Source organism: Carcharhinus amblyrhynchos, chromosome 2 (genome assembly GCF_965287045.1).
Source record: "Carcharhinus amblyrhynchos chromosome 2, sCarAmb.v2.hapA, whole genome shotgun sequence".
Lineage (NCBI taxonomy): Eukaryota > Metazoa > Chordata > Chondrichthyes > Carcharhiniformes > Carcharhinidae > Carcharhinus > Carcharhinus amblyrhynchos.
Genome location: NC_137325.1, coordinates 96,432,810 through 96,459,299, shown reverse-complemented (window position 1 = coordinate 96,459,299; position 26,490 = coordinate 96,432,810). Strand labels below are relative to the sequence as shown.

The 26,490-nt window shown below is 40.9% G+C and overlaps 1 protein-coding gene across 1 annotated transcript in view; it reads left to right on the top strand.

The window, feature by feature from the left end:
* Nucleotides 1-866: 866 nt before the first annotated feature.
* Nucleotides 867-26,490, top strand: part of stk17a (serine/threonine kinase 17a) — an 89,046-nt gene continuing 63,422 nt past the window's right edge. The window contains exon 1 of the mRNA XM_080209549.1: nucleotides 867-1,099. Coding sequence (XP_080065675.1) covers nucleotides 999-1,099 — 101 coding nt within the window. The 5' untranslated portion in view covers nucleotides 867-998. The remainder of the gene's footprint in view (nucleotides 1,100-26,490) is intronic.

The following is a 26,490-nucleotide window of genomic DNA, read 5'->3' as shown; positions in this document are numbered from 1 at the left end:
TTGAGTCATCATGGGTCAGTCAGACATCCAGGCCCACAATCTGCATCAACACCTTCAGCAACTGCCACACATTTATGGACAAAGAGCCTGAAATAGAGGGATAAGCAACTGTTGGAGGGGACAGTAAGAGAGCCACAGGCAGGGAGAGACTGTCAGATACCAGGAGGGATTTCCAAACAGGGACAGATAGCTGCTGTAGTCCATGGTAACAGAGTGACTGAAAAACACCATCACCCCAGCCTATTCAGTCTATCATGGGAAGTCTAAATTCTCAATTCTGGTGTTATCTTTGTGAATATGTTTGCACCTTCCCCATGAAGTCGCTGGCACAGTAATGAGCACTGCTACCTCACAGTGCCAGGGACTCAGGTTCAATTCACTGCTTGGAACACATTCTATGCAATCTCCAACTTCTCCGGCGCATGGGTTTCCTTTGGATGCTCTGGTTTCCTCCCACAGCCCGAAAGACGCGCTGACTAGGTGCATTGGCCAAGCTAAATTCTCCCTCAGTGTACCCAAACAGGTACCAGACTGTGGTGACTAGGGGATTTTCACAGTAACTTCATTGCAGTGTTAATGTAAGCCTACTAATAAACAAGCTCAAATTCAACATAGTTTCCATGTCTTTGCTTCCAAGCGGGACCTCTCACATTTTTAATTTGTTACTATTTATAAAGATAATTATATCCAAGGAGTTGGAGAAAACTGTAAAAGGAATAAAAAACCCGAATGAAATGACCTTCATCTGAGTTGCCCTTGTGTTGCCTTTTTTAATGATATTCTGCCATTGCCTTTTTAAATGCATTTCCCTTCCCCCAGCTGTCAATCAGCTGGCCGTTTCCATGGTGACGATGCGGTGGGGTTGGTGTTGTGAATGAGCCGGTAGTGCAGGAGCTGAGCCGAGTTTGATAGAGCGGTCACAGTGCAGCGCGTACTCCAGCACCGTGACTGCCGCTCCGGAGCACAGAGCCAAACCAGCCCGGGTCCCTGTATCCACCATGAGCCAGACACGGAGTGGACTGCTGTCCGACATCCAGTCCAGAATCTGCAGCGACAACTTCAGCAACTGCTACACGCTGGTGGGCAAAGAACTCGGCAGGTAATACAGAGAGACGCGACTATGGAGATCCGGGCATGGAGAGACTTATAGATACTAGGGGGTGGGTGGGGGAGAGTTGCAAAGACAAGGGGAGAGAGACAGCAAAGAGAAAGAGAGGGAGCTGAGGGTGGGAGAGAGAGAGAGAGAGACAGGAGCGAGCCTTTCGTGCAAATAGACTAAGCTATATGAACGCAAGTTCATGGCAACAGCGAGAGACACTCGGAGAGTCAAGCGTTGAGATGAAGACCTACACACAGTAAGACTAACTGACCTGTACAACATGAGACAGATTCTCAAGATTGAGAAAGGGTGAAGAAGGAAGAGATTAGGTTGCATTTTCTGAAGGTGACAATCGTTAATAATGAAATACAGTGCCTGAGAGGCAGATATGCGGAGTGACTGAAAGAGATTAAAAGACTGTCCTGTGGTACAGCAACCCTTACAGTGACTCAGGGAGACTAGTTGTCAATGAAGGGGATTAGGACTGAGGCAGATATTCTTGAGAGGCTTGCTCTGAGTAATCTGCTGCTATTCTGAGAGTATCCCTGTTCACTGTTGTTGCACAGCAGGATGTAAAAGTTATGGGCTGTTGTTTATTAGTAAATTACTGATAAAACACTATTTTGGGGTTCAGATGAGGTGTGATTGCTGAGATACTTTATAATGGTCAGACCTTTGGTACTATGTAAATGTGTATCATTTCTGTTTCTTGCCTTTACATGCTCCTAAAAAGTTAAATACACCTCTACTTTTGTGTGCTATGTTTATCACTATCCTTGTTAAATAGAAGTGGGAACCCTGTAACTTGTCTGGCATTGACACATTCCAGTTGGAAAAGCTGGAGTTTCAGGCATAAACATCTTTGTAGCTTGCAAATCCATCTATTTTTAGTTGCTGAACTGCATGTTTTACATGAACTACATCCATGTGGAACCAGAGAAAAGAACCAAAAAAATCCAAAATATAATCTCTCAATTGAGTTACAACTGTTAATTATTTCTGAAACTGACTCAATAATTATTTTTTGAAAAAGTGAAATAGTTTTGCCATATATTTAATATCACTATTTTGAAATTGAAGACTCCTTCCACTCCCCTCTCATGCAAGATCTGAAAACTTTCATTTTAATTTAAAAACAAAACCAGTTTGTTTCTGGGTTGCATCTCCCTTTATGAGTATATTTCCATTTTTCAGTATATTTCCTGCATCATTGTGCTGTAGCAGTGCTTAGGGAGTCCACTTGGGGCAGCAAAATTACTATTCTGATATTGACCGTCCACCACTACTTAACCATAAGTGTGTGCTGCTACAGTCCTTACGGGCACTGCAGAGTGCTTGTTATAACAAAAGCTGTCAAGAAATCAAACATGGTCCTTCGTGTTCAATCTTCAGTCCAGGCAAACATAATGTTTGGCTTGATTCCATCAAATAATGCCTCTTCAAAATCAAGTTTAAAGTTCATCAAAAAATGTTTATTCAAGAATTGATGTTTAACCAGGGAAACCTTGTGTTACTGTGCAACTTCACTGGTGACTTCTCAAAGCCGTAGTGGTACCATGTCTTTTTCTGTTATGGTGATTATCCAGGCGATCCTTGCAATTTTTGAGTTTAATCATTTTCTCCTGCGATCAGTTAGTCTTTCTCTTCTCTAGTTATGTTTTTCTTCTCTCGGTAAAGTTCTTTTGAGGAGGAAGGGAGAAGATTCTCTGTTTCAGCAGTAGCTGAACATTTGATAAATTAACTTTCTATTCCTACCTCCTGTCCCTCTTTCTATTCCTACCTCCTGTCCCTCCCAGGAATAAGTATAAAGCCTTCCTGAGAGTTCTGCTTGTTACGCAGGTAGCTACTTATTTCTATGGGCTCCATTCATGTGGTCTGTGTGCCAGAAATAGGTTGTTCTATTGTGGCTGTGGCGGTTGTGAGATTTGGCAGACTTCTGTTTCTCATCCAGGTGCAAGCCAAGTCCTCATGCTGGCCACAAATTTGCTTAAGCACAGACCTGTGCACTCTTTAAAATTTATTCATGTGACATTGGCATTGCTAGCTGACCAACATTTATAGCCCATCCCTAGTTGCTCTTGAGAAGGTGCTGGTGAGCTGCCTTTTTGAATCGCTGCAGTCCACGTACTGTGGGTAGACCCACAGTGCCATTAGGGAGGGAATTCCAAGATTTTGACCCAATGAATGTGAAGGAATGGCGACATATTTCCAATTCAGGATGGTGAGTGGCTTGGAGGGGAACCCCACTGCTACTCACCACTGCACTGCCGCAAGGTTTCTTACTTCCTCACACATTGGAGATCTGTCATCACGTGCTGAAGATTTTGGATTTATGCAACAAGAGTGGGAGCATTACGGCAGATACTCCAACGGATCTCACTGCCTGCATGCCTATGATCATCCCTGCCAATCCCCTGGTGCATTCCACAAAATATCACTCCACACACAAGAAAGCCTGTGTTGTTTAGCATGGCCCAGTTAGATATTAAGTGTAGTCACCTCCTGTTGCATCATTCTCTGAAAAGAGAATGATTTTTATCTTGTTAAAGTATCTTCTGTTTCATGGCTGTACAGGTGAGACCCAAATGATGGAAAAATGCAACATCTGAGTGATGCTTGACATGGCCTTCTTTATCCAGACTTTTGCCCATTTCATATCTATATTCATCATCTGCTTTTCCCTCGTCTTCAAATGTCAGCTTGACTTGGTTATTAAATGTTACTCGGAAAGCCATGGATTCAATGACGTGAGCAGCCCAATTTCCCACAGCTGGGTTTAAAGAAGAGCTGAGAGTTCTTATGGTATTTTGTGGAACACTTTTCCATCAACCATGCAAAAATAGATCAAACTAAGCATTAATCGCACTGTATCGAGCAAGGTCTCGCAAAGTAGCAATGTGGTTACAGTATTTAGCCATGTAACAGACTGCATTATGGAAACATAAAATGATTATCACAAGTTCCAAATATGATCTTTTTTCCTTAAATTTAAGTGTGTGTCTCCAGACAAAGAGTTTGCTATGCAGTGATCTGCTGGATGGTTGTGGTAAGCTTTGCTGCTTGTCCTGAACCTCTAGCTCTAGAAGAAAATATGTTTGGATGTATATTTGGGCATCCTGTGGCTTCTCTCAGATAGCACACCCTGCATTTTGCAGTCCAGCACCATTTCAATTTGGCTAAAATGTAATTGCAGAGGCACAAAATGCAATTTTAATTGGCAGGCAGGAATACATAAACTTCCTTCCAATGTGTGTGTCACCTGCAATGTGTACTCGCTCCCAGCTATGCTCTTCCATTAATGCCTGTTCAAGGAGGTGACCTACTGAGTTCCTCTGCTTGGCTGCATTTGTTGCAATCTATTACATGCTGTTTTCTTTCTTTCAGAAGGGATAAAAATGCATTGCTTTGAGCGAAATTGTCATGTTGCACATTTTAAATTGCATCACAATTACAATGCTTTATATGTGGCTTATCTAATAGAGTACTTCATGTGCAGCATGTTTTTACATTGGTTGAGAGCTGACTGCATCCATTGTTATTTTCAGCTGTACTATTTTAATTATGGTTAATCTTAATTTTATATTCTGTGCATCTTTCAAGGTAATTCTTTGTCATGCTACTTCTCAAGTGTCTTGATTACCTCTTTGCATTACAATTACAGCAGGTTAATTGATACTCATAACTCAACTTAGGACCAATACTTAATGTATGTGTTTATTATACACAAATTTTCTTTCATTGAACCAAGGCAAATGCAACATTTTTGTTTTTAACTTCATTATCTAACGTTTAAAAATAAATCTCGTTGCACCTTGTGGAATGTTCAAAACTCTACCTTCTAGATCCAACTTCATGTTGATCAGTTTTAAAATGATTCAAGTACATCTCACAAACATGCAAAATGTAAACATTGCCTGCAAGCAGGCAATTATTAATATTCCAGAGAGCAGTTGGAAGTACTAAGAATCAACATAAATCAGAACAAAGACAAATGAATCATAACTTCTTATACCCCGAACAAGGTCAAAGAAATCATGATACATTCAAAGTGTCTCAGTCAATCCTTCCAGATAATCAGCAGCAATCATGCAGTTTGTGGTAAATTACAGCAAGGGTAATAGCATCACTAAAACATGAGGCTTCGGGTATTGCCAATAGATGCAATTTTCTTCGTTCCAATCATCCTGATGTATGGTGGCCTTTCATCTGCTCAGGTCAAACGTGTGAAATAAGGTCAGTTTCAACAGCATTTAAAACTCTTTTTGTTCTGAATTGGGGCAGGGGGTGGATTTTCCTGTCTCACCTGCCCTGGGAATTGTAGCGGGCGGAGGGAGAGCGTATCAGGCAAAGGTCTGTTGACCTCGAGCAGGATTTTCCAGTTTTGGTGAGTGCGGCTGGAAAATACCATCTTTGGTCTTCTATCTTGGACTCGAGGCATCGGGCCTCATTCATAGACACACGTTAGACGTACTCTGATATCTGCTGATACTTGCTTATTAGTACTACATCTAAACAGGTTACAGAGTGGGCATGCAGCTCTTAGGCATGAGTCCACCCTTAAAAGAATCTGATGCATGACTTTAACTAGTGTCAGTAGAAATTGCCATCCACCTCAAATTAGCATATCCCATCTGTTAACCCTTTATAATATACCTTATCCCAAGTATGTTATTTTACTTTTTAACAACAACATGTCTTACTTGCATTACATTTCCACAATTCACTTTCTTTGCAACTACGTACTCTTCTCAACTCCAACTTCTACCCTTCCCCTGTCCAAGTTACAGTGCTGGAGGATTCAATCTCCTTCAATATCCAAGCCCATAGGGAAGACTTCATGGAGACTTGAACACTTTCTTCTGCGTCATCAGCCATAGAATGGGAGAACACTTGGTTAGCGTAGCTGGAAAGCTGAGCGCTGATTGCAGAGTGACTGAACTGGCAGGACGTTGTGAAAGACTGATCCAAAGGCGGTGACAAGATGGAATTAATCTTTAAACCCTCTGGGACTAGAAGAAAAGAACTCAGAACAGTCTGAGGAACTTGTTACTCCCTTGAAGGACTCTGGGAAGTATCTTCAACTCCAGGATAGACTGTCACTCCTGTATCAAAGGCTGAAAAGGCATTGAAGATCTGAGATTTCAATGAATATAGAAGACAAATAACAACACAACCAATTTGTAAAATTATCAGTAAAAGATGAAGAGATGATTTTCCAGGAGGGCCATCTACTTTCTGTAGGCAATGGTAAGAGAGCTATATTTCTCTCTCGATAAGATGCTCCACTATGGGCAATGGGCAGAATTACTGCATATGTGAACGCGAGATGTGGAGATGTCGGCGTTGGACTGGGGTAAACACAGTAAGAAGTCTCATGATGCCAGGTTAAAGTCCAACAGATTTATTTGGTAGTGAAGGCAACACAGCCTCATCTTCTGTAATGAGAGGAATTTCCTGTAGAAAATCAACTCAGGAACAAGGTTGCTGTACAGGATTCTGCAGTAAATTCTGTACTGACTGCAAGCTGTGAAATGAAGAAATCTTCAGCTGGGACTCAAGTATGGGTACCAATTGACTTTTGTCCTTGGGAGGTACCAGCTCCATGACGATGATATCCTCATGTGTGGGCTGCATGAGTGCCTCCCCACCCCCAACCAGTGGTCTGCAAGATTGAAATCAGGCTTGTTCACTAACTACGACCCCATGTATTTGTCAAATATTTTGTAGTGAGTTATAGAAAATGTCAACTGTCAACTTCAAATGGAAAAAACAATAAATGTTTACAATTTTTGGATGCAGAGGGAGTGCATGGTTCTCACAACCAATGCTGTGCGCAATTAGCGTGCACCTCACTTGCTCTTTCTTTATATGTGTATCACTTCAATCATACCAATAGGAAAAAAGCTATGTGGACAGAAATCAGTGGAATGTGGCAACCCTGTGCGATGGTCAACAAAATGTCTCGAGGGCCAAAATCAGAACCCAGATGAGCCATATGTGGCACCCCCACTGGTCTATGGACTCTAATTGGATTCAATAAAGCATCTCTGTGGAAGACTCTTCATGAACAACAGGAGATTTGGTGAAACGTAGATCTGAATGCTGCTAAACTACTAAAAACACAAGTGATTCTTTTAAATAGGTAACAGAGAATTCATAAGGTGCATTCATTGATAAGAAAAATGAGTCATTCTCCAAGACCGCAATCTCAAAAAGATCACTCAATACTGCAAGAGAATTGATGACCTGTCAGTCCCTGTAGTTGATAACCGTAATAATCTTTCCTCTGATTGGAAGGTTTATGCCCCCTGGACTTTGCATCTTAATATTTGATGGATAAAGGACCATTAACTGAAGCCAGTTGATGTCATCTATTAATATATTAACCACCACTCCAGTAGCAACCTTAGAAGAAGTATTGAAGCCTTGAACTTGGACTGTAACTGACCAGTAATTTGGATTAAGACTATCTACTTCCCCTAAGAAATCTGTAGGGTCCTGGAAGGACTATGTTTCATGGATATTTGCGGATCTGTGACTTCAGTTAAAATTGCTGCATTTGCAGAAACACTTGCAATATCCAGTTTTGCAGTACTGGAAACATTCCACACCTCTTGCTGGGCAGTTTTGGCATCTGTGGTTCTCATGCCACCCAAAAGGCTGGCATGAAAACCCAAAAGGATTTTCACCCTTTTGTCTGGTTTGGCGGACTTTGGATGGGGCTGCTGCCCACGGGACCACCTAATCCATGGGGCCGTGTGAAGCCTTAGAATTGCTACAAACCAGAGCTCAATTGTTGTCACCTATTCAGTAACTACAGTTAAAAAAGAGATTTAAAAAGGAATCAAAGGCTTTAACAATGGAATCAAAATGTATGGTGGACTCCTGCATCCTTTGTCTTAAGAGAACTTTGTTTGCTACTGGATCTACTGCACAAAGAAAAGACTGAACTTGAAGCTTTGGCTCTTTTTTGTGAAGACCTGACACTACTCATTACCAATGTTTCAATAGCTTCCACTGCTAGCCTCACCGTGAATGCTTGAGGTAGTCAAACAGGTGGGGCAAGAGCAGGCCTTGCTCATTAGCTCATCATTACTTCTCTCCAGTGGGCCGCCTTCCACTGCCAAAATTTCTTGAGCTGCTTTCAAAGATATCTTTATCCTGTGGTTCTTCGACAGCACTGACATCTTTTACATCAATAATCCCACTACTGCCACCATGTGAGACTAGGTCCTTCCATTCTGGATTAGAGTGAAGGACTTGGTTCTTTATATAGACTGTAAATATCCCCTGTTATCTGAATTTTTGTTTATTAGTGCTACATTTAAACAAGTGCAAGGTAGGCATGATTCCAATCTCTCTCTCTCTCTCTCTCTCTCTCTCTCTCTCTCTCTCTCTCTCTCTCAACAGTCTAACACATGGCTGACTAGTGTCAATGGTATGTCATCATCTACGTCATATGTTAGCATATCTCCTTTGTTAACCCTTTATTAGCCTGAAGGTTGATGTATAATGAGATAAACCTCACTAATTTATTTAGATAGCCACATATTTTATGGTATATGACTTAATTTCACAATGGCTTTTCGAATATTTTGACCCATGATTTGAGGAATAGGATGAATGCCAGTTTCTTTGGTAATTCAATTTGTATTTTCAGCACGAGAAGATCAGCTATGCCAAGAAGATTAACAGCTCTGGACTGCTTAGGCCAGGTTGAATCTAGATTTGAGCAGTACATTTTACTAGTTGGAGTGAAAACTTAAAGTCAAATTGGAGCAATATTTTGAATTGCAAGATTAAGGTCCTGTTATTCAAAGTTTTTTTTTGCAGAATTAACAGAATTCACATTAAGAATCTTCAAGTGAAGATTAATCATGATCTTATGTGGCTAAAAATAAATGACGTGCAACAGAGACTATTTTAGAGGCCAGCTGAAGTCACATGAAAGAAAGATCCTTTTCTTAGGAGAGGATCTGATTCAGAAATGCTTCTAAATTGAGTATAATTGAAATTTCAGGGGTTTTTTTTTCCTGACTACTTTAAGCCATGTTTCAATACCTTGGAATTAATAAGGTGGAATTAATCAGCTCTAAGGAATAATCTACATTTCGTACCAGTGTCCTTAACACCAGCATCATTATCGGAGGTGAAGTTCCTAAATTGATAGTAAACCTATTGCTCAATTCCCTGCATTGCAACAGTAATTACATTCAACAAGTACTTTATTAACTGTGGAACATATCAAGATAAGAATAAATCCAGGACCTTCGTTCTTTTTTAAAAAACAAAGCCAAATCTAATGCAGTTCTGTACATGTTCTGTTATTCAAAAATTACTGCTTTCGGTCTTCAGATCACTAAATGTGTATTTGTCTGATATTGTGTTGCTGTTTTTGGTACAGTTAGAACTTCAAGGTGGTTTAATCGTTCTTTGATGGTTATATTACTTGGTGTCCTTGGGCATGCAGGTGAAAGACATCTACATCAAGTTCTATCACTTATTTTGTTTCAAATACGTTATCCAAGTAGATCATTACCAATCAGAAGATATGATATGGCTTTTTTTTTTGCAAACAGCTTGATTGTTTAATCATTCACAGCAGCTTCCTTACCTCTTGTGTTTTCAGATGCATAACTCATAAATGTTTCTTGTTTAGAATTTCTATGGGAGAGATAAAATAGTCATATAATTTATTTGTGCTGGATCATTTTATTTGAAAGTGTTGCCTGAATTTTTGATACACAGTTGGTAACTTTAAGAATGTATTGACTTTGGGGGGTGGGTGTTTGGTACTGGGGGGAGACCATGCGGATCCACCAAAATGGCACCAGGGCTAAAAGGGTTAGTTAAGAGGACAGGTTGTATCGGCCTGTATTTCTTTTGAGTATAGAAGATTAAGGGATGATATCGTTGTGTTTAAGATGATTAAAGGATTTGATAGAACAGATAGAAATGACTTCATTGGTGCTAGAGTTCAGGAGGAGGGGGCGTAACCTTAAAATTAGAGCCTTGACAGTCAGAGGTGAATGCCAGGAAGCCTTTCTTCACACAAACAGTAGTGAAATCTTGAACTCTCAAAACATGAAAAATTCAAAGCTGAAATTGTTGAGATTTTGATTCCATAAGGAGTAATGGCAGGTAGATGGAGTTGAGGTACATATTGGCCATCTGTAGGGACCACTCAGGAATCAGGAGAAAACTCTAATTGTGGAGAATGAATCTTCGATAGGCAGATTATTTGTAAAAGCTAAAGCAATATATTTAATGATTAGGTGAGAATATAGGTTCAAAGTCCATAACTAGGTACAAGAGTAGGCCAATCAACCTCTTAGGCCTGCTGTGCCAAGGGTGATCAACAGTCCTAGACTTTCCAGGATCGTTGCATAATTTGGTCTTTCATCCAGTGAGATGTTCTCAGGAGGCGTTTTTTTTCCTGGATTTCTTTAGCAATAGACTTAATTTCTGCACATATATTGGAGCCAGCACATCTTTTTTGTCTCTACATGCATGGGGCTTGGCACACCAGTTCTGGGATGTCCTGTGGTTGGTTGAATGGATGATCTGGTAACAAGTAGACAGAACCAACATAGGCGTGGGCCATGAGTCTGCTGCCATCCACACTGCCCACTGTTACAGTTCTGACACCCTTGCCCTTCTCATATAGGGGTTCGTTGCCATGTTGAATCGTCCGTATTGTGGGAAATTGGTTACCCCTGCTCTGCTATTCAATAAGATCATTAATGATCTGATTGTGCCCTATTACCTTTAAAATGGATTCAAGCATGAAAATTAATTTCCTGGTCTCACCTTCTGCAGCCTTAAGAGGGCATGATTTTTTTTCCCCTCTGAGATAACTCGAGGAAAGGAGTTGGTTTTGAAGAAATAACAGAAAAGTATATTTTTTAAAACCCCTAGACTATTTAAAGAATGAAGAAAGGAGCTATGCAAATTGTCAGTTCTAGAAATCTGAAAACTTTAAACCAGGCTATTCCTGTTTAGTTAGTTTAATGTCAATTGGGGGTTAAATCTTAGAGGTTATAATTCTGAATTGAATCAGTATGTATTCAGCAATGTAAACACTGCCAGCACAGATTTGTTAAACATTACCTCTGTTAATCATGACAGCTTTATTTTTCTGAAGGTATGACTGATTAGAAAGATAAATGCATGTTGTGGATATGGTAGGGTTAATTTAAACAGCCCTGATTTCTCCTCTCACCACCCATCCATAACCAAGAAAGATGCTTTTGATTTACTTCCCCCTTTTTAAGCAGTGGCATATTTTGCAACCCCTCAGTTTTGGTGATATCCCAATTTCTTCACTGTTACCCTACAGCAAACTCAAGACAGAGTAAACTCAGAGGGTTAGTTTACTTACACACTCTTGAATGCAGGAAGTGGATCACAACGTTTCCCCCCCCCCCCCATTCATTCATACAATAAAAAAGGGGTAGAGAAAGAAAGGGAATGATTTAGAGGGCAAAAATCTAAGAAAACAATGATGGTTTCAACTGAGTCCAGAATCAAAGTCCAATGGTGTATTCCTTCATAAGAGGTCAGAAGGTAGAAAACTGAAGCTGGACAGTTCACTTTTCCATTAGAGTTGACATCCACAATGAGAGAGACATGCAGAGATGAATCAGTCTTATCAGCTGTAATTCAGAAATTGCAGTAGAAATAGTGTCAATGGGCAACCCTTCAATCCTGGATTGAGGCATTTATCTGTGCTGCTGTTTGGTAAATGGAAAGTTGGCAGACAGAGTTGCAGTGCAGCAAGACAGTATAACTGATTCTCCCAGCTACAGGTTCATGTCCTATCTCTCCCCACCACCTTTGACAAAGGCCATATTTTCCTTGTGTGAGTCCCCAAGGTTTTTAAATGCTCCAGCAATTGGGAAGTTTGCTGGGCTCTTTGGCCTACAGACTGGTAGATTTTGTTTAGCTAGCCTGAATACTGAAATATTTCTGTTAGGTATACTTCCCTTTGAATTTGGTCTCTATGGTTCACTGGGATCGTTAGTATCTCTGAGATAACTAGGCACAAGTTTCCCCAAAATCACCAGAGTAGCTCCTATTGTTCGAAGGTCATAGACGGGCATCGCTTCAGCTGTTTATCAAAGGTCATTGTCGTTTTAACAGTTTATAAGTTAGCCATGAGGATATATATAATATATATAGAATTTAAAAAAGAGAATGTGAGGTCTTAGCTCAGTTACATGCAAGATAATGCTTTTGATGTAGAACATGTGGATTTTCAGACAATATTTCAACAAGGATTTAACATAGGATTGCTTTAAAAAATCAGACTATTTATGGTTTATAACAGAACATGTAGTGACATGGATGGAAAGTTAAATTAAGAGTTGGGTAAATGAATGTTAACTTGGAGAAGGGTTGAAAGTGGGGGTGGGGGAGCCAATTTAGTCCTGCTGTGTTTAATTCTTTTCAATATTTTGTACACAGTGAAGCATGAATGGGTTCACCACTGAGCTGGCACATACAGGAACAGTTTATTCTTCCAGTATAAGTTTTCAGTTGATTGCTTTACGTATACACAGCATTGGACTGAAAATGCAATATGAATAGTCTTCACTATTAACAATATCAGTGGGTAGCAGAATTGAGCTCGGTTGTGTGGGGATGAGATAAACTTCTGGATTATAACTGTAGCGTTCTCTAGGTACAGAGAATTACGTAAGATATATGGTGCAGAAATGGACTATAAGACCCAAACAGTCCATCCTAATATTTTCAGGTTCAAAGTCACAGGAAATTATTTGGGAGTGATAACTCACAAATTAGAAGCATGCAAATGTGCAGCCAGTCATTCCACTTAAGCAGTATTATATGCTAATTAAAATTATTTGTGCATTACTTCACATATCTGAATTCCATTAAAAACACACAACAATGATTACAAAATTGCCTTTGCTTCGGTTGGGGCATGCTGGCAAGACTGGAATTTATGTCCATATATGGTGCCCCAAGAAGATGTTCATCCAGGGCAGAATGAACTCTTCAGTTGCAGGTAATAAAATAAAACCAAACTTACTCCAACTAATAAATCAAAGGGAAAGGTTTAATAAAGAAACTTCATTACTCCAATACTTGTGACTACAGCCTGGGCCATTTCAAGCTCCACAATTTGCTTCTCATTTATTCTCAGCTGACCACCACATTATTTTGTCATTGGTTACATAGGTTACCGGGTCAGCTGACCCTAGCAGCATGTTACCATTGGTCACAATATAAGCGGTGATGATGACGGACTTTCTCCTTGAGCCACTGCAATTCAATGCAGTATCTGGTCAGATGACAGAAATAATGATATATCGCCAAGCTGGGGTGGATATAAATTAGAGCTGGCATTTTTCTATTCATTCACCAGAATAGAAGTGTCATGTATTGGCCATCCGTAACCCCCACAAGAAGGTGGTGATGAGCCACGTTCTTGATTATAATTTATAAGTAGGAAAAATCCCAAGATATTCTAGAACTATAGAGTCACAGAGGTTTACAGCATGGAAACAAGCCCTTTGGCCCAACATGTCCATGCCGTCCTTTTTTTAAACCCCTAAGCCAATCCCAATTGCCCGCATCAGGCCCATATCCCTCTATACCCATCTTACCCATGTAACTGTCTAAATGTGTTTTAAGACAAAGTTGTGTCCACCTCTACTACTACCTCTGGCAGCTTGTTCCAGATACTCACCATCCTTTGTATGAAAGAAGTGTCCCTCTGGACTCTCTTGTATCTCTCCCCTCTCACCTTTAAACCTATGCCCTCTACCTTGGAAAAGACATTGACTGTCTAGCTGATCTATGCCCCACATTGCTTTATAGACCTCTATAAGATCACCCCTCAGCCTCCTACACGCTAGAGAAAAAAGTCCCAGTCTATCCAGCCTCTCCTTGTAACTCAAACCATCAAGTCCTGGTAGCATCCTAGTAAATCTTTTCTGCACTCTTTCTAGTTTAATAATATCCTTTCTATAATAGGTAACCAGAACTCTGCACAGTGTTCCAAGTGTGACCTTACCAATGTCTTATACAACTTCAACAAGACATACCAACTCCTGTATTCAATGTTCGGACCAATGAAACCAAGCTTGCTGAATGCCTTTTTCACCACTCTGTCCACTTGTGACTTCACTTTCATATACCTTTGGGTCTCTTTGTTCTGTAACTCTCCCCAGTGCCCTACCATTAACTGAGTAAGCTCTGCCCTGGTTCAGTCTACCAAAATGTATCACCTTGCATTTATCTAAATTAAACTCCATCTGCCATTTGTCAGCCCACTGGCCCAATTGATCTATCAGTATATGAATGGAAGAGGATAACCAGGGAAAGAGTAGGACCCATTTGGAATGAAGGAGGTAATCTGTGGATGGAGCCAGAATTCATTTGTAGAGTGTTGAGTGAATACTTCACATCTGTCTTCACCCAAGAGAATGAGGACGAAAGCATGGAATTCAGGGAGAGAGACTGTGAGCTTCTTGAGCAAATTGACATAGGGAAGGACAAGGTATTGGAGGTGTTGGCAGCCTTAAAAGTGGATAAATCTCCAGGTCCAGATTAAATGTGCCCAATGTTGTGTGGGAGGCAAGGGAGGAGATTGCAGGGGCTCTGACCCAAATTTTCATTTCCTCTCTGGCCACGGGGGGGAGGTGCCAGATGACTGAAGAACAGGTAATGAGCTTCAGCAATTTCAGAAGGGTTGTAGAGATAAACCAGGGGACTTCAAACCAGTGAGTCTCACGTCAGTGGTAGGGAAACTATCAGAGAAACTTCTGAAGGAGAGCATCTATCTCCACTTGGAGAGGGAGGTCACGCCTAACAAATTTGACTGAGATTTTTGAGGAGGTGAACAGGTGTGTGGATGAGAGTAGTGCAGTTGATGTAGTTTAAATGGATTTCAACAAAGCCTTTGACAAGATCCCACATGGGAGACATGTAAAGAGGATAAATTCGCATGGGATACAGGGTAATTTGATAAAGTGGATTCAAAATTGACTTAGTTGTATGAGATAGAGGATGATGACAGGAGGCTAATTTGGTGTCCAGTGGCGTACCACAGAGAGCTGTGTTGGGCCTTTAATATTCGCCACTTCAATAAATAATATTGATGACTATGTGGGAGGTAGGTTTACTAAATGTTCAGATGACACAAAGATTAGCTGGGTGGTTAACAGTGAGGCGGAGTGTGTTGGGCTGCAAGAAGATATAGACAATGATCAGATGGGCAGATAAGTGGCAGATGGAAATTAACCCTGAAAAGTGTGAGGTGATACATTTCGGAAGGAGTAATTTGACAAAGTATTCAATGAATGGTGAGACCCTAGGAAGTTCTGTGGAACAAAGGGACCTTGGCATATTTGTCCCCAGATCTCTGAGGGAGGGCGGAAGGATATGTTGTTAGTTGTGAAAAAGGCATCTGGAACACTTGCCTTTATCAATCGAGACATTGATTACAAAAGCAGGGAAATCATGCTGGAGTTGTATAGAACACAGCTAGGGTACTATGTGTCGTTCGGTCGCCACATTATCGGAAGGATATGATTGCACTGGAGGGGGTGCAGAGGAGATTCACCAGGATGTTGCCCCTCTCTATGAAGGAAGGTTGGATAGGCTGGGGTTATTTTCATTGGAGCAGAGGAGACTGAGGGGTGTCCTAATTGAGGTGTACCAGATTATGAGAGACATGGACAGAGTGGATAAGGAGCATCTATTCCCCTCAGTTGAGGGGACATAGGTTAGGGCAGGAGGTTTGAGTGGATGTGAGGAAAAACTTTTTTTACCCAGAGAGTGGTGATGGTCTGGAATGTGCTGCCTGGGAGGGTGGTGAATGTGACACATCACCTCACAGCCTTTAAAAAGGATTTGGGTGAGCAGTTGGCACATCATAACATTCAGCTCTATGGGCCAAGTGCTGGCAGATGGGATTAGGTGGGTGTTCAAGTGTTTTTAACGTGTCAGTGTGGACTTGATAGGCCGAAGGTCCTCTTCTGCGTTGTATGATTTTACGATTCACACACTATTCTCAGCCATATAAAATTGGCAAGTAATCTAGTCTTAGCTTTCTGCACAAGAGTAGCTGGAAGCAACTAATTTCAGTTTTCCTCTTTTGTAAGAAGCACTTGGCCTGTGCTTTGAGCTTCACCACAGTTTCATGACTGGCATTTGGGACTTACTTTGTGCAGTTATAGGTACCACACCATATACTGATGCTGAGCCACTCTGCACTCCAAAACATTGCTTCATCAATTGCCAGATTCAAATTCGCTACTCTTTGACTGAAGGAAAATAGGGCAAGTGACAAAGAATATCTGTGTTCCATGGCTTTCAAAGCTCATGTTGGTCCAGGTTGACTTTCTGCTATAGTTCTTCATTTGTGGCAAGTTCTTTAAAAATATTCTTTGTGTATCCCAGCAAAGTATAACATAAGGTGTGTAACCAGTTGAATGATTGACACCGTGCCGCAGAACACAGTGGTTAGCACTGTTCCCTCTCAGAGCCAGGGACCTGGTTCCATTCCCGGCTTGGGTGACTGCGTGGGTTTCCTCTGGATGCTCTGGTTTCCTCTCTCAGTCCAAAGATTTGCAGTTTAGGTGGTTTGGCCATGCTAAATTGTCCCTTGGTGTCAGGGGGACTAGCTAGGGTAAATGTATGGGGATAGGGCCTGTAATTGATGCAGACTCAATGGGCTGAATGTCTGCACTCTGCACTGTAGGATTCTATGTAGTCTAAACTGGTATTTATTGGGAGCAAGGAATAAAACTGAAAAAATTACAAGTTCTGACATTTCGTAAGAGTAAAATGTACGATTGGACATTGCTGCGTGCACATCTCTTTGTCTATATCACAACTTTGAGGAACTTTTCATGTAATGAACAAAACCGTAAACCATTGACTAATGAAAGGCACCACAGTCTAATTTGGTGCTATTTGACCTGGTTTGGGACGAAAGACCTTCGATAGCTTATTGTGTTGCATTGGGACATAGCCACAGGGAATCATTGGACTCTCTCGCCTTGTCAGTATTTATCAGATCAGCCTTTCGCTGTCTTTAAAACTCATATTTTCCCTTGAACGCTACACTGCTTAATTATAAAATGTAATATTTCCAGATCGCTGCTTATTACTGACTGGAGGCCACCAATTAAAGAGAAGATAAAATGGAGTTTCTCGATCACAGATCAGCAATTCATGACCCATGGCCATGAATTTAACTGGAGTGCATTTGCTCGAGTTCACAAATCAACGGCCATTTTTCTCATTATTTTCCTTGTCCTAATTACAGCCAGTATTGTAGCAAATAGAGTACACAGACCAAGAAATCAATCACTAACTAAAAGTATAGATTTTAGTGCACAATGGACATTTGAATTTTTATTGCATACAGATTTTTTTAAAAACCTGCTTATTCCAATATTTAAATATCCAAGTTATTCTCACCAATCTCCCATGGATCTCCATTGAAGAAGTCACAGGCGGTCTTAGAGTGAAACAGCTGAGGGATAATTGAACCGAGCTGTGCAGATATAATCCAGTCCCCATTTTAAAATTATACATTGTGTCCTTATTTTTGTGTAAGACTTTTTATTTCATTTGATTTAGTTTTAGCAACAATTATGCTAATTTAAGAAGCAGAGTTGATTGGAACCTGAACAATTATCTGTACTGCAGGTTAAGAAGGATGGGATATAGTGCCATGGCATTCTTTTCCCCTTGCAAATCATCCCCACTCCTGTTACAGCCCCTCCCCAAACAATGGGATTTTCCACCACCCTTTTCAGTGGGCGGGAAAGTTGGAGGGGGGGGCAGAGAACCCAATGGGAGCCCAAAAATGTCATTTGCGCCAACAGGATTTCCCGTTGAGATGATAAACTGCTCCCTCTACTAATGACATAATAGGGTTACAATAGGGTTGAAAGGTCAGAAAACCCATTACTATACATTTAAATGTCATTAGTGGGCCTTTCTGCTGTATAATTCCCGCACCCCCCCCACCCGTGTAAGGAATTACCCTCCCACCGATGTTGGCGGTGTTTACTACAGGTCTAGACAAACGAGGACCTGGTGAACAGAACCCACCATTGAGTATAGCTCCTAGAGGGTCATGCCCAGGCAGTATTAGGGCAGCCCCTTGGCATTGCTGGGTTGTCTCTGTTGGGGAGGTACAGGATGGGGGTGTTTGCTGAGCTGGGAGATGGGGGGAGAGTGGGGTGGTGTTGTTGATGCATCTTTGAAGAGCCATCATATATAATGCAATCCAAAAATAGCAGAGTTATTTCCTTGTTTATCTCGTGTTGTCTTAGTGGATTTAAGCTGCAGGGTGTGTCCTAGTTTGAAGTAATCTGCAAAGCTAGATAGAAATTTGTTGAGTCCATGTCAGTCTAGTAAAACATGTGGAATTAGCATGCACAGAGTTGTAGCAGTTAGGAAACATGCTACTTTAAGTGTCAGACATAGAACTGCTTGTTAATCAAACAACACATGCCAACAAAGTTTAATTTTGTTTTTATTAGTGTCACAAGTAGGTTTACATTACCACTGCAATGAAGTTACTGTGAAGATCCCCTAGTTGCCACACTCTGGTGCCTGTTCAGGTACACTGAGGGAGGATTTAGCACGGCGAGTGCACCTAACCAGCATGTCTTTCTGACTATGGGAGGAAACACATGCAGACACGGAGAGAATGCGCAGACTCTACAAAGACAGTGAACCAAGCCGGGAATCAAACCCGGGTCTGTGATGCTGTGAGGCAGCAGTGCTAATCACTGTGCCTCCATGCCACCCCTAACAACACTGTCTACCCTGGTTACTGTTAGCAAAATAACTGGTCAAAGCAGAATAAGCTGATGATGGAATAATTGCAGGTCATTTTGTGACTACTTCCATTGGAGGCTAATGTGCTTGTATACCGAGTATGTAAGAACGCCAGCTCGTACGGACTTTATTCAAAATTCTCAACTCTGATTGAAATCTTTGATTAAAGGCTCCATCTTTTATTGGACGAAGGACTGCCTATATCAGCAGTATTTAAACATTACTCGGTGTACTGTTTGGGGATAGCTGAGAATCATGTTTGGCCAGCCAGAGTATAATGGGGGCAAGCAGCATCTAATGCCAGTACCAGCATCGGTTCATGTTTGCCTCTTCCATCAGATCCCAGTATTGCAATCCGACTGCTTTGTTTATATTACAGATCGACGGTCGTAATGGTACATGCAGTCTTCAGCATTAGCATCATAATATGAGTGCAGTAGATGGATAACTAAACGTAGGGAGTGATTTGCAAACTGTAATGTCAAATGCAGGTCATGCTTTGTGCAGAATGTCAGAAGTGGTCTATCAAAATTCCTTAATATCCATTTTCAAATACCCCTGCCCAACTCCACCTTAACAATACCCTATGGAGTGTCTCATTCTGTAAATATCCCAAAATCACAAGCCTGATATTAAACTAATTGTTTTTTTAAAAGGGTTTTAATCTACATCACAGTAAAGTTGCTGACTGACTGCTCCTAATTCCTATTTCTTTGAGAGCAGTGGAGATAAAATGTTAAGAAAAACTTGTTAATTTTAATTGTGAATCCTCCTGTTCTGTGTTCAGTCCGAATTGTATAATCTCCCTACATCTGCATCTTACCTGTCTTTCAGCATTTTAAGAGCGTGGATTGAGTTCCCAAGATTTTATCATGAGTACTATCTTTTCTAACTTAGAATTCTAGATTCTGGAATCTAGATTCTGGAAACCTTTCCAATTCCAGTTGGTTAAAGGAGAATGCTTAAAATGCCAATAAGATGAATTTTGCAAGACTTTTGAGCAAAGCATGGCTTGAAAACATGATGTATTGGACAAGTTCACAGTGCAAGTTCCCTGTGAATTTTCAGTAAGCCCTGTTTGTGGGCAAGGTTCCCGTAACAATTGGCAAAATTGATCATTATCCATTACATGTGGACTAACTAGTCTCTCTCATGTTAGAATAAATTGTTTTGATTTTGAGCTACATCCTAGTATTTGTTTCTGCAGTAACATCTATTGCAAGTAGCACTTATTCAACATGTACACACTTCATATTTCCTCTTCCAATGTGCAATGTCTTGCATTCACCTCAATTTTAAAGCCTATCTGTTCAATTAAATCAGATTTTGCTTTCAATCCATCGTATATTTGTCACCTATTGTGCGTTTTATAATCTTTGCAAAGGCTAAGTACCTTTTCAATATTGCTGGTGATAAGTGTGAACAACAGATCACTTCTGACATTCCAGATTTTTTATTTATCAGTCTCTGTTTCCTGTTGCAAGGCCATTTTGAATCCAGCTAACAAATTTGAGATGAATTCTGTAAATTTCTTCAAGATTTTCTTGTGAAATCTAATCATCTGCTTCTTGAGAATCCAAGTATAGCTTCTATTTGGAGGGTGTCTACCAAGTACTAGTTTAGTCACATCTTTGAAAAATAATCATGTGAAGCATGATCAATTATTTTTCTAAATCCTTGTTAATTGGTTCTTTTAACCAAGCTGTTTAATGGGTACAGTAGGATAGCAACCCAATGGAGAACGTTACTCTTTTCTATGATGAGATGTTGTAAAAGATTATCCTATAGATCTTTGTTTTTGCATTTTATTTGAGTTGATCAGTTAGCCTGGCAATGACAATTGTGGAACCAAGAAGTCAGCACCCTGTGCTCCCATCTCATTTTCAAATGAAGAAAGACTAGCAAGCGCAATGCTCTCAGTTGCTAAGTGCAGCACTTAGTGGCAAGGAAAGCAAAAATGCAGCAATAAGTGTTAAATCTTTCTATGAAAGGCGAAGGATTAAGGTGGATTTATAATGTGGTAGCAGTGCCATTGATTCTGTGCAGCAACTACAAGCTGGGACTCATCAAGAATAGTAGCCTGGAAGCCCTGCACAATATGGGACCGCCTGGCAGTTTAACATTTACCTTGCAGATTGTTGGTGCAAGATCCACGCTTTGGAATCTCATCAGCAGCCCTGTGCTCACTGGCTTATTAGGTGAACATGACACCAGCGAGGGATGCAGGGGGGAATGTGGGGAAGAACTTCCTTTTCTCCACAGTGAGTAACAATGCCCTGGAGCTGTCTGCCCCTGGCGCTGGCGGAAGTGGAGACAATCAATAATTTCAAAAGGAAATTGGATGGATACTTGAAGAAAATATGCTCGCATGGCTCCAGGGAGAATGGGACTGACTGGATTACTTTGTGTCCATGCTAGCTCTCCACAATGGGCTGAATGGCTTCCTCCTGTGCCATGACTGATTCTGAACTTCTGCAGTATATAGTGTGTCTTTAGTGACTGAACAAACTAAGGCTTGCAAATGTACTTTTCTTTGTGTGAGCCTTCGCTTGAGTTTTGAAAGTTTGTAGTTCCCATTGTTGATGGCAGATTGATTCGTATGCAAATTAACAGGACCATCTGGTTTTAGCCAGCAGCCTTTGCAGGCTTCTGAATGAGAGAATCAGTCTAGTCACGTCAATCACTCGGTTCTAAAGGTAGGAATCTTTTCCTTTTGGGATCATCCAATTCTCGTGATGTGCATGTTATATTTCTTGTGGCTTTCTGTTTCCTGTTCCATGTTGGCATTCACTCAGCTTCTCCATGGAGCCATTATCGCTAGTAAATCTAGATCATGTCACAGGAACGTTTGTTTTTCTTGAAACGCTGATTGTTTACATTCCTGCTTAATATCCCATGTGGAAGAACTCCAGTTTAGTGGTTGTGGGGGAATGCTAACGCCACCTTTTTTAATATTGTGGGACTTGTGCAAACAAGTGATCCCATCTGATACAATGTGGTTATGTCAAGTGAAGTGGTGTCGCTGTGACCAGATGAACCAAAGCAAAGTTCTTCCAGAGGCAGTTGTGGCAATTACAAAGCAGTGCTGACAGCTTAAGTCCAACGGTGCAATAATAAAGAACAGTACAGCACAGGAACAGGCCCTTTGGTCCATCAGGTCTGTGCCGACACAGATGCACTTGTAATCTAATATTTCCTTGTCTCTATGTGGTCCATTTCCTTTTATTCCTTGCCTGTTTGTGTATCTATCCAGATGTCTCTTGAGCATTGTTACAGAAGCTGCTTCCACCACCACCTCCAGCAGTGCGCTCCAGGCATTCACCATCCTCTTGTGTGAAAAACTTGCCCCTTTCAGCTCTCTTAAAATTTTCCCCTCTCACTGCCAACCTAAGCACCTATGAAGTTTCCTATTTACTTCTATATGACCTTCCCTCAATCTTCAGACCAATTGTGGGCAGAACATTTTAAAAATTGTGCTTTTTTTTTACATAGCTAAACACTTCTATAGTCATTTGAAGAAACTCATTGCTGTGGAATTTGCCCTGCAAGGTAAAGGGACAGATTCCCACCGCAGTTAGAGACCTAACACGTTGTAGCATCTTATCCTTGTGTTCACTCCATTGCTCTTCTCATATTTTCCGTATCTCTATTACCCAAGCTCCAGAATGAACTAGAGAGACCCCTTTTGTTGTAGATCGGAGAATTGATGCTAGAAGACACGGAGAGTTTAAAAATAGCAGAGCTTTATTTACAGGGTAATGTTCGCTACATGGCTGCTTCTTCACTCTGACAGTTTCCCCGCACTCGCGACCTCCAGTGAATACGTGAATATATTAATGCACAGTGCTTAGTGCAGCTACCAAAGATCAATATTGATGCATAACATTTCTTAGGGGAGGAGTAAAGCAAGAGGGGCTTGGCAGAAAAAGTGGAAGAAGCATTTGTGCAGGGACTAAAGGAAATATTAATAATTTTCACTGCCATCTTATTACTCTTTACAAATTTTAATCCTTGCTTAACAATTAGAGGTATTAATCTGTCCCTTGACAAGTTTCATCAATTACAGGGCCTGCAACTCTGCAATTTTTTTCCCCATCTGTTTTATTTTGTACTTAGTTACAAAGGTGATCATTTCGTTTTCACTGTCTCTGCATAATGAAGATACATCTTGCACTTGTTTGCAATTCCTGATTCAGTTTTTGTTTGTTGCAGATGGAGCCTGTTTACTATTGAAGAGTTGATAATACTTTACCACATTTGAATGGTATTATTATCCTGTATAATGAAGTGGTTGTTATAATTGACACTTTAATTTGGCATTTGGAACAAGTAGCCAGCATTTTGCAGCTAAATTTAATACCTTTATTCCAGTAGCAGATTCAGCAGTCCTAAAAAAAACACTGGAGGCTTGTTCACTCTACCTGTTTTAATGACAGCTTTTATGCGATGTAAAAAAAACACGATAAATACTATGTATGCTGTGATTGTCATTATGGGACAAGTGACCTGTTCAAAGGAACCTGAATATTTCCAAAGGGAGTTTTTGTATTTCCCTTTTTAGACTTAAATGATAAATAAACTTTGTTTTTGTCACTGCATGCTCTTCAAACTCTCTTGTGACCACGTATATATGTTCGCATAATGGTCCACTGTATTTAGAAGGGGAGATGGAGAAAGAGGAGAGCTGTGTGAGCATGACTTCATCTGTTAGCAATGTGGTCACACAAAAGAATTGATTTAGTTTTTTTTGGGGAGAGTATATGTTAAAATTAGACTCAGGGCAGTGGCATGTTACCAGATCCAGCTGGTGGTCTGAAGTTCAAGTCGGGACAGGATATGATTTGCCTTTGCACAGGAAAATCTAAGCATTTGGATTATATTCCATCTCTTGTCAATGAAACATAACCAATTTCTGTCATCTATCACCTGATGCCATTAAGCAAACCTCTGCTGTTGATTTGGCAGTAGAATAAGTGACTTGGCAACAGGGTTCAATTGAATACAGTCCATCTCAGCGGATTACGTAAAGTTTAATGTTTCTTATTATTGTCACAAGTACACTTACATTCACACTACGTTGAAGTTACTGTAAAAAAAAATCCCCTAGTCGCCACACTCATGCTCCTATGCAGGTACACTGAGGAAGAATTTTAGCATGGCCAGTGCACCTAACCGGCATGTCTTTCATTGTACTGTTATTAAGTTTATGTGTCAGTACTTTGAGTGGACAAACAGCTGCAATGAGCTAATCTATTCAGTGTGCTTTATCCATGTGTTTGTTCTGTTGCTCCTGCCCTTTTTTTTTCCTTACATTGAGGCTGAAGCTAATAGGAATATGCTAGAGAGACCCATTTGGGAAGAAGAGTAAAGCAAAAGGGATTAGAGAAAAAAGTGGTTAAAAACATTTTTTTTATTCATTTGTGGGATGTGGTGGCTAGGCCAGCATTTATTTCCTATTCCTAATTGCACTCAAGAAAATAGTGGTGCCCTGCCTTTTTGAATTGCTATTGCCTGTGTGGTGCAGTTAGAGTGCTGTTGGGCAGAAGTTCCAGAATTTTGACCCAGCATGCGAAAGAAATGCACTTATTGTTGCAAAATGTCATTAACAGCCGACCTTTTCTCTTTGTGTGGAAGTTCAGTTGTTTTTGTTCTTTGTGATCTGCAGTTTGCTTCATAACTTTGTCAGGGGAAATTGGGCAAGGCTGAAGATTGAACCAATTGCCCCTCACTCAGGCTTGTGTCTTAATTTCATGCCAGTATTAATGTGTTTTATTAACTGTAAACGCCCCGACCAGAGTCCAACTTTCAGTGTCTTCCTACACAATACAAAATCGTTGTTCCTTCTGACATTGGTATTCTTGCAATTGTCCTGATGAGTACAAGATGAAAAGCTTTGACAGAATGTATTTTCTCAGCAATACTCAGTATAACTACTATATTTGAGGTCTGAATATTGTTGAAGGATGGCATATCTATCGGTTTAGTTCAAACGAACAGTTGCTTTTGTTATAACCTCCATTAACCTTTGTAGTTATGGTTGCCAGTCTTTATGGATTGGCCAGTCACCACCTTACAGCTCTGCCTTTTAAGTATGCAGGCTTCAGATTTCTTGTGAAGCTGGAACGAGCAGTGACATGCCAAGTGAAGTGCCACCAAGAGAGGAAAATGGAAAATAAGAATCCTGTGGAATTTACTCTGGGTGTCTTCTCATGTGGAAACAAAGGAATGGAGACCGAGGATTCTACCTGAATAAAATAAGAGGGGGGAAGGGGGAATAATTTTTTTTGTGCCATGAGCTATAAAGCCACAGGACATATCACAGTAAGTGCAGAAAAGGCAGATACTGGAATGTTCTTTAAAAAGGAATGGGATGAGCATTTGGAAAAGGAAGAATGTGAAAGGATCTGGAAGGAAATGGGTGCAAAGCACCAAATAACTTCATTCTGTGCAGTAATTTGTATAATTCTGGAAAATTCTTTGTTAGTGAGTCCAAGGAAGCAATCTAGCAATGTAGATGTTGAGCTGAATTCAGGACAATATGCCCTGTGAGAAATGTGCCGAATATAAGAACATATAAGAAATAGGAGCAGGAGTAGGCCATCTAGCCCTTCGAGCCTGCCTCGCCATTCAGTAAGATCATGGCTGATCTGAAGTGGATCAGTTCCACTTTCCTGCTTTCTCCCCATAACCCTTAATTCCCCTGCCAATAAGAAACCTATCTACCCGTGACTTAAATATATTCAGTGAGGCAGCCTCCACCACTTCAACGGGCAGAGAATTCCACAGATTCACCACCCTTTGAGTGAAGAAGTTCCTCCTCAACTCTGATCTAAACTGCTCCCCCCCTTATTTTAAGGCTGTGTCCTCTAGTCCTTCTATCTTTTCTAAGCGGGAAGAATTTCTCCACCTCTACCCTATCGAGCCCCTTCATTATCTTTATATGTCTCCATAAGATCCCCCCTCAGCCTTCTAAACTCCAACGAGTACAGACCCCAGTCTATTTAATCTCTCCTCATAGACTAACCCCCTCATCTCCGGTATCAGCCTGGTGAACCTTCTCTGCACTCCCTCCAAGGCCAATATATCCTTTTGCAAATGCGGCAACCAAAACTGCGCACAGTACTCCAGCTGCGGCCTCACCAGTGCCCTGTACAGTTGCAGCAAGACCTCCCTACTTTTATATTCTATCCCCCTCGCTATAAAGGCCAACATTCCATTCGCCTTCTTGATCACCTGCTGCACCTGCAGACTGGGTTTTTGTGATTTGTGCACAAGGACCCCCAGGTCTCTCTGCACCGTAGCATGCTGCAGCTTTTCACCCTTTAAATAATAATCCTTCCTACTATTATTTCTACCAAAGTGGATAACCTCACATTCGCTAACATTATACTCCATCTGCCAGGTCCTCGCCCACTCACTCAGCCTATCCAGATCTCTCTGCAGACTTTCTGTGCCTTCCACGCAATTCGCTTTTCCACTCATCTTCGGGTCATCAGCAAATTTTGTTACCCTACACTCAGCCCCCTCCTCCAGATTGTCTATGTAAATGGTAAACAGTT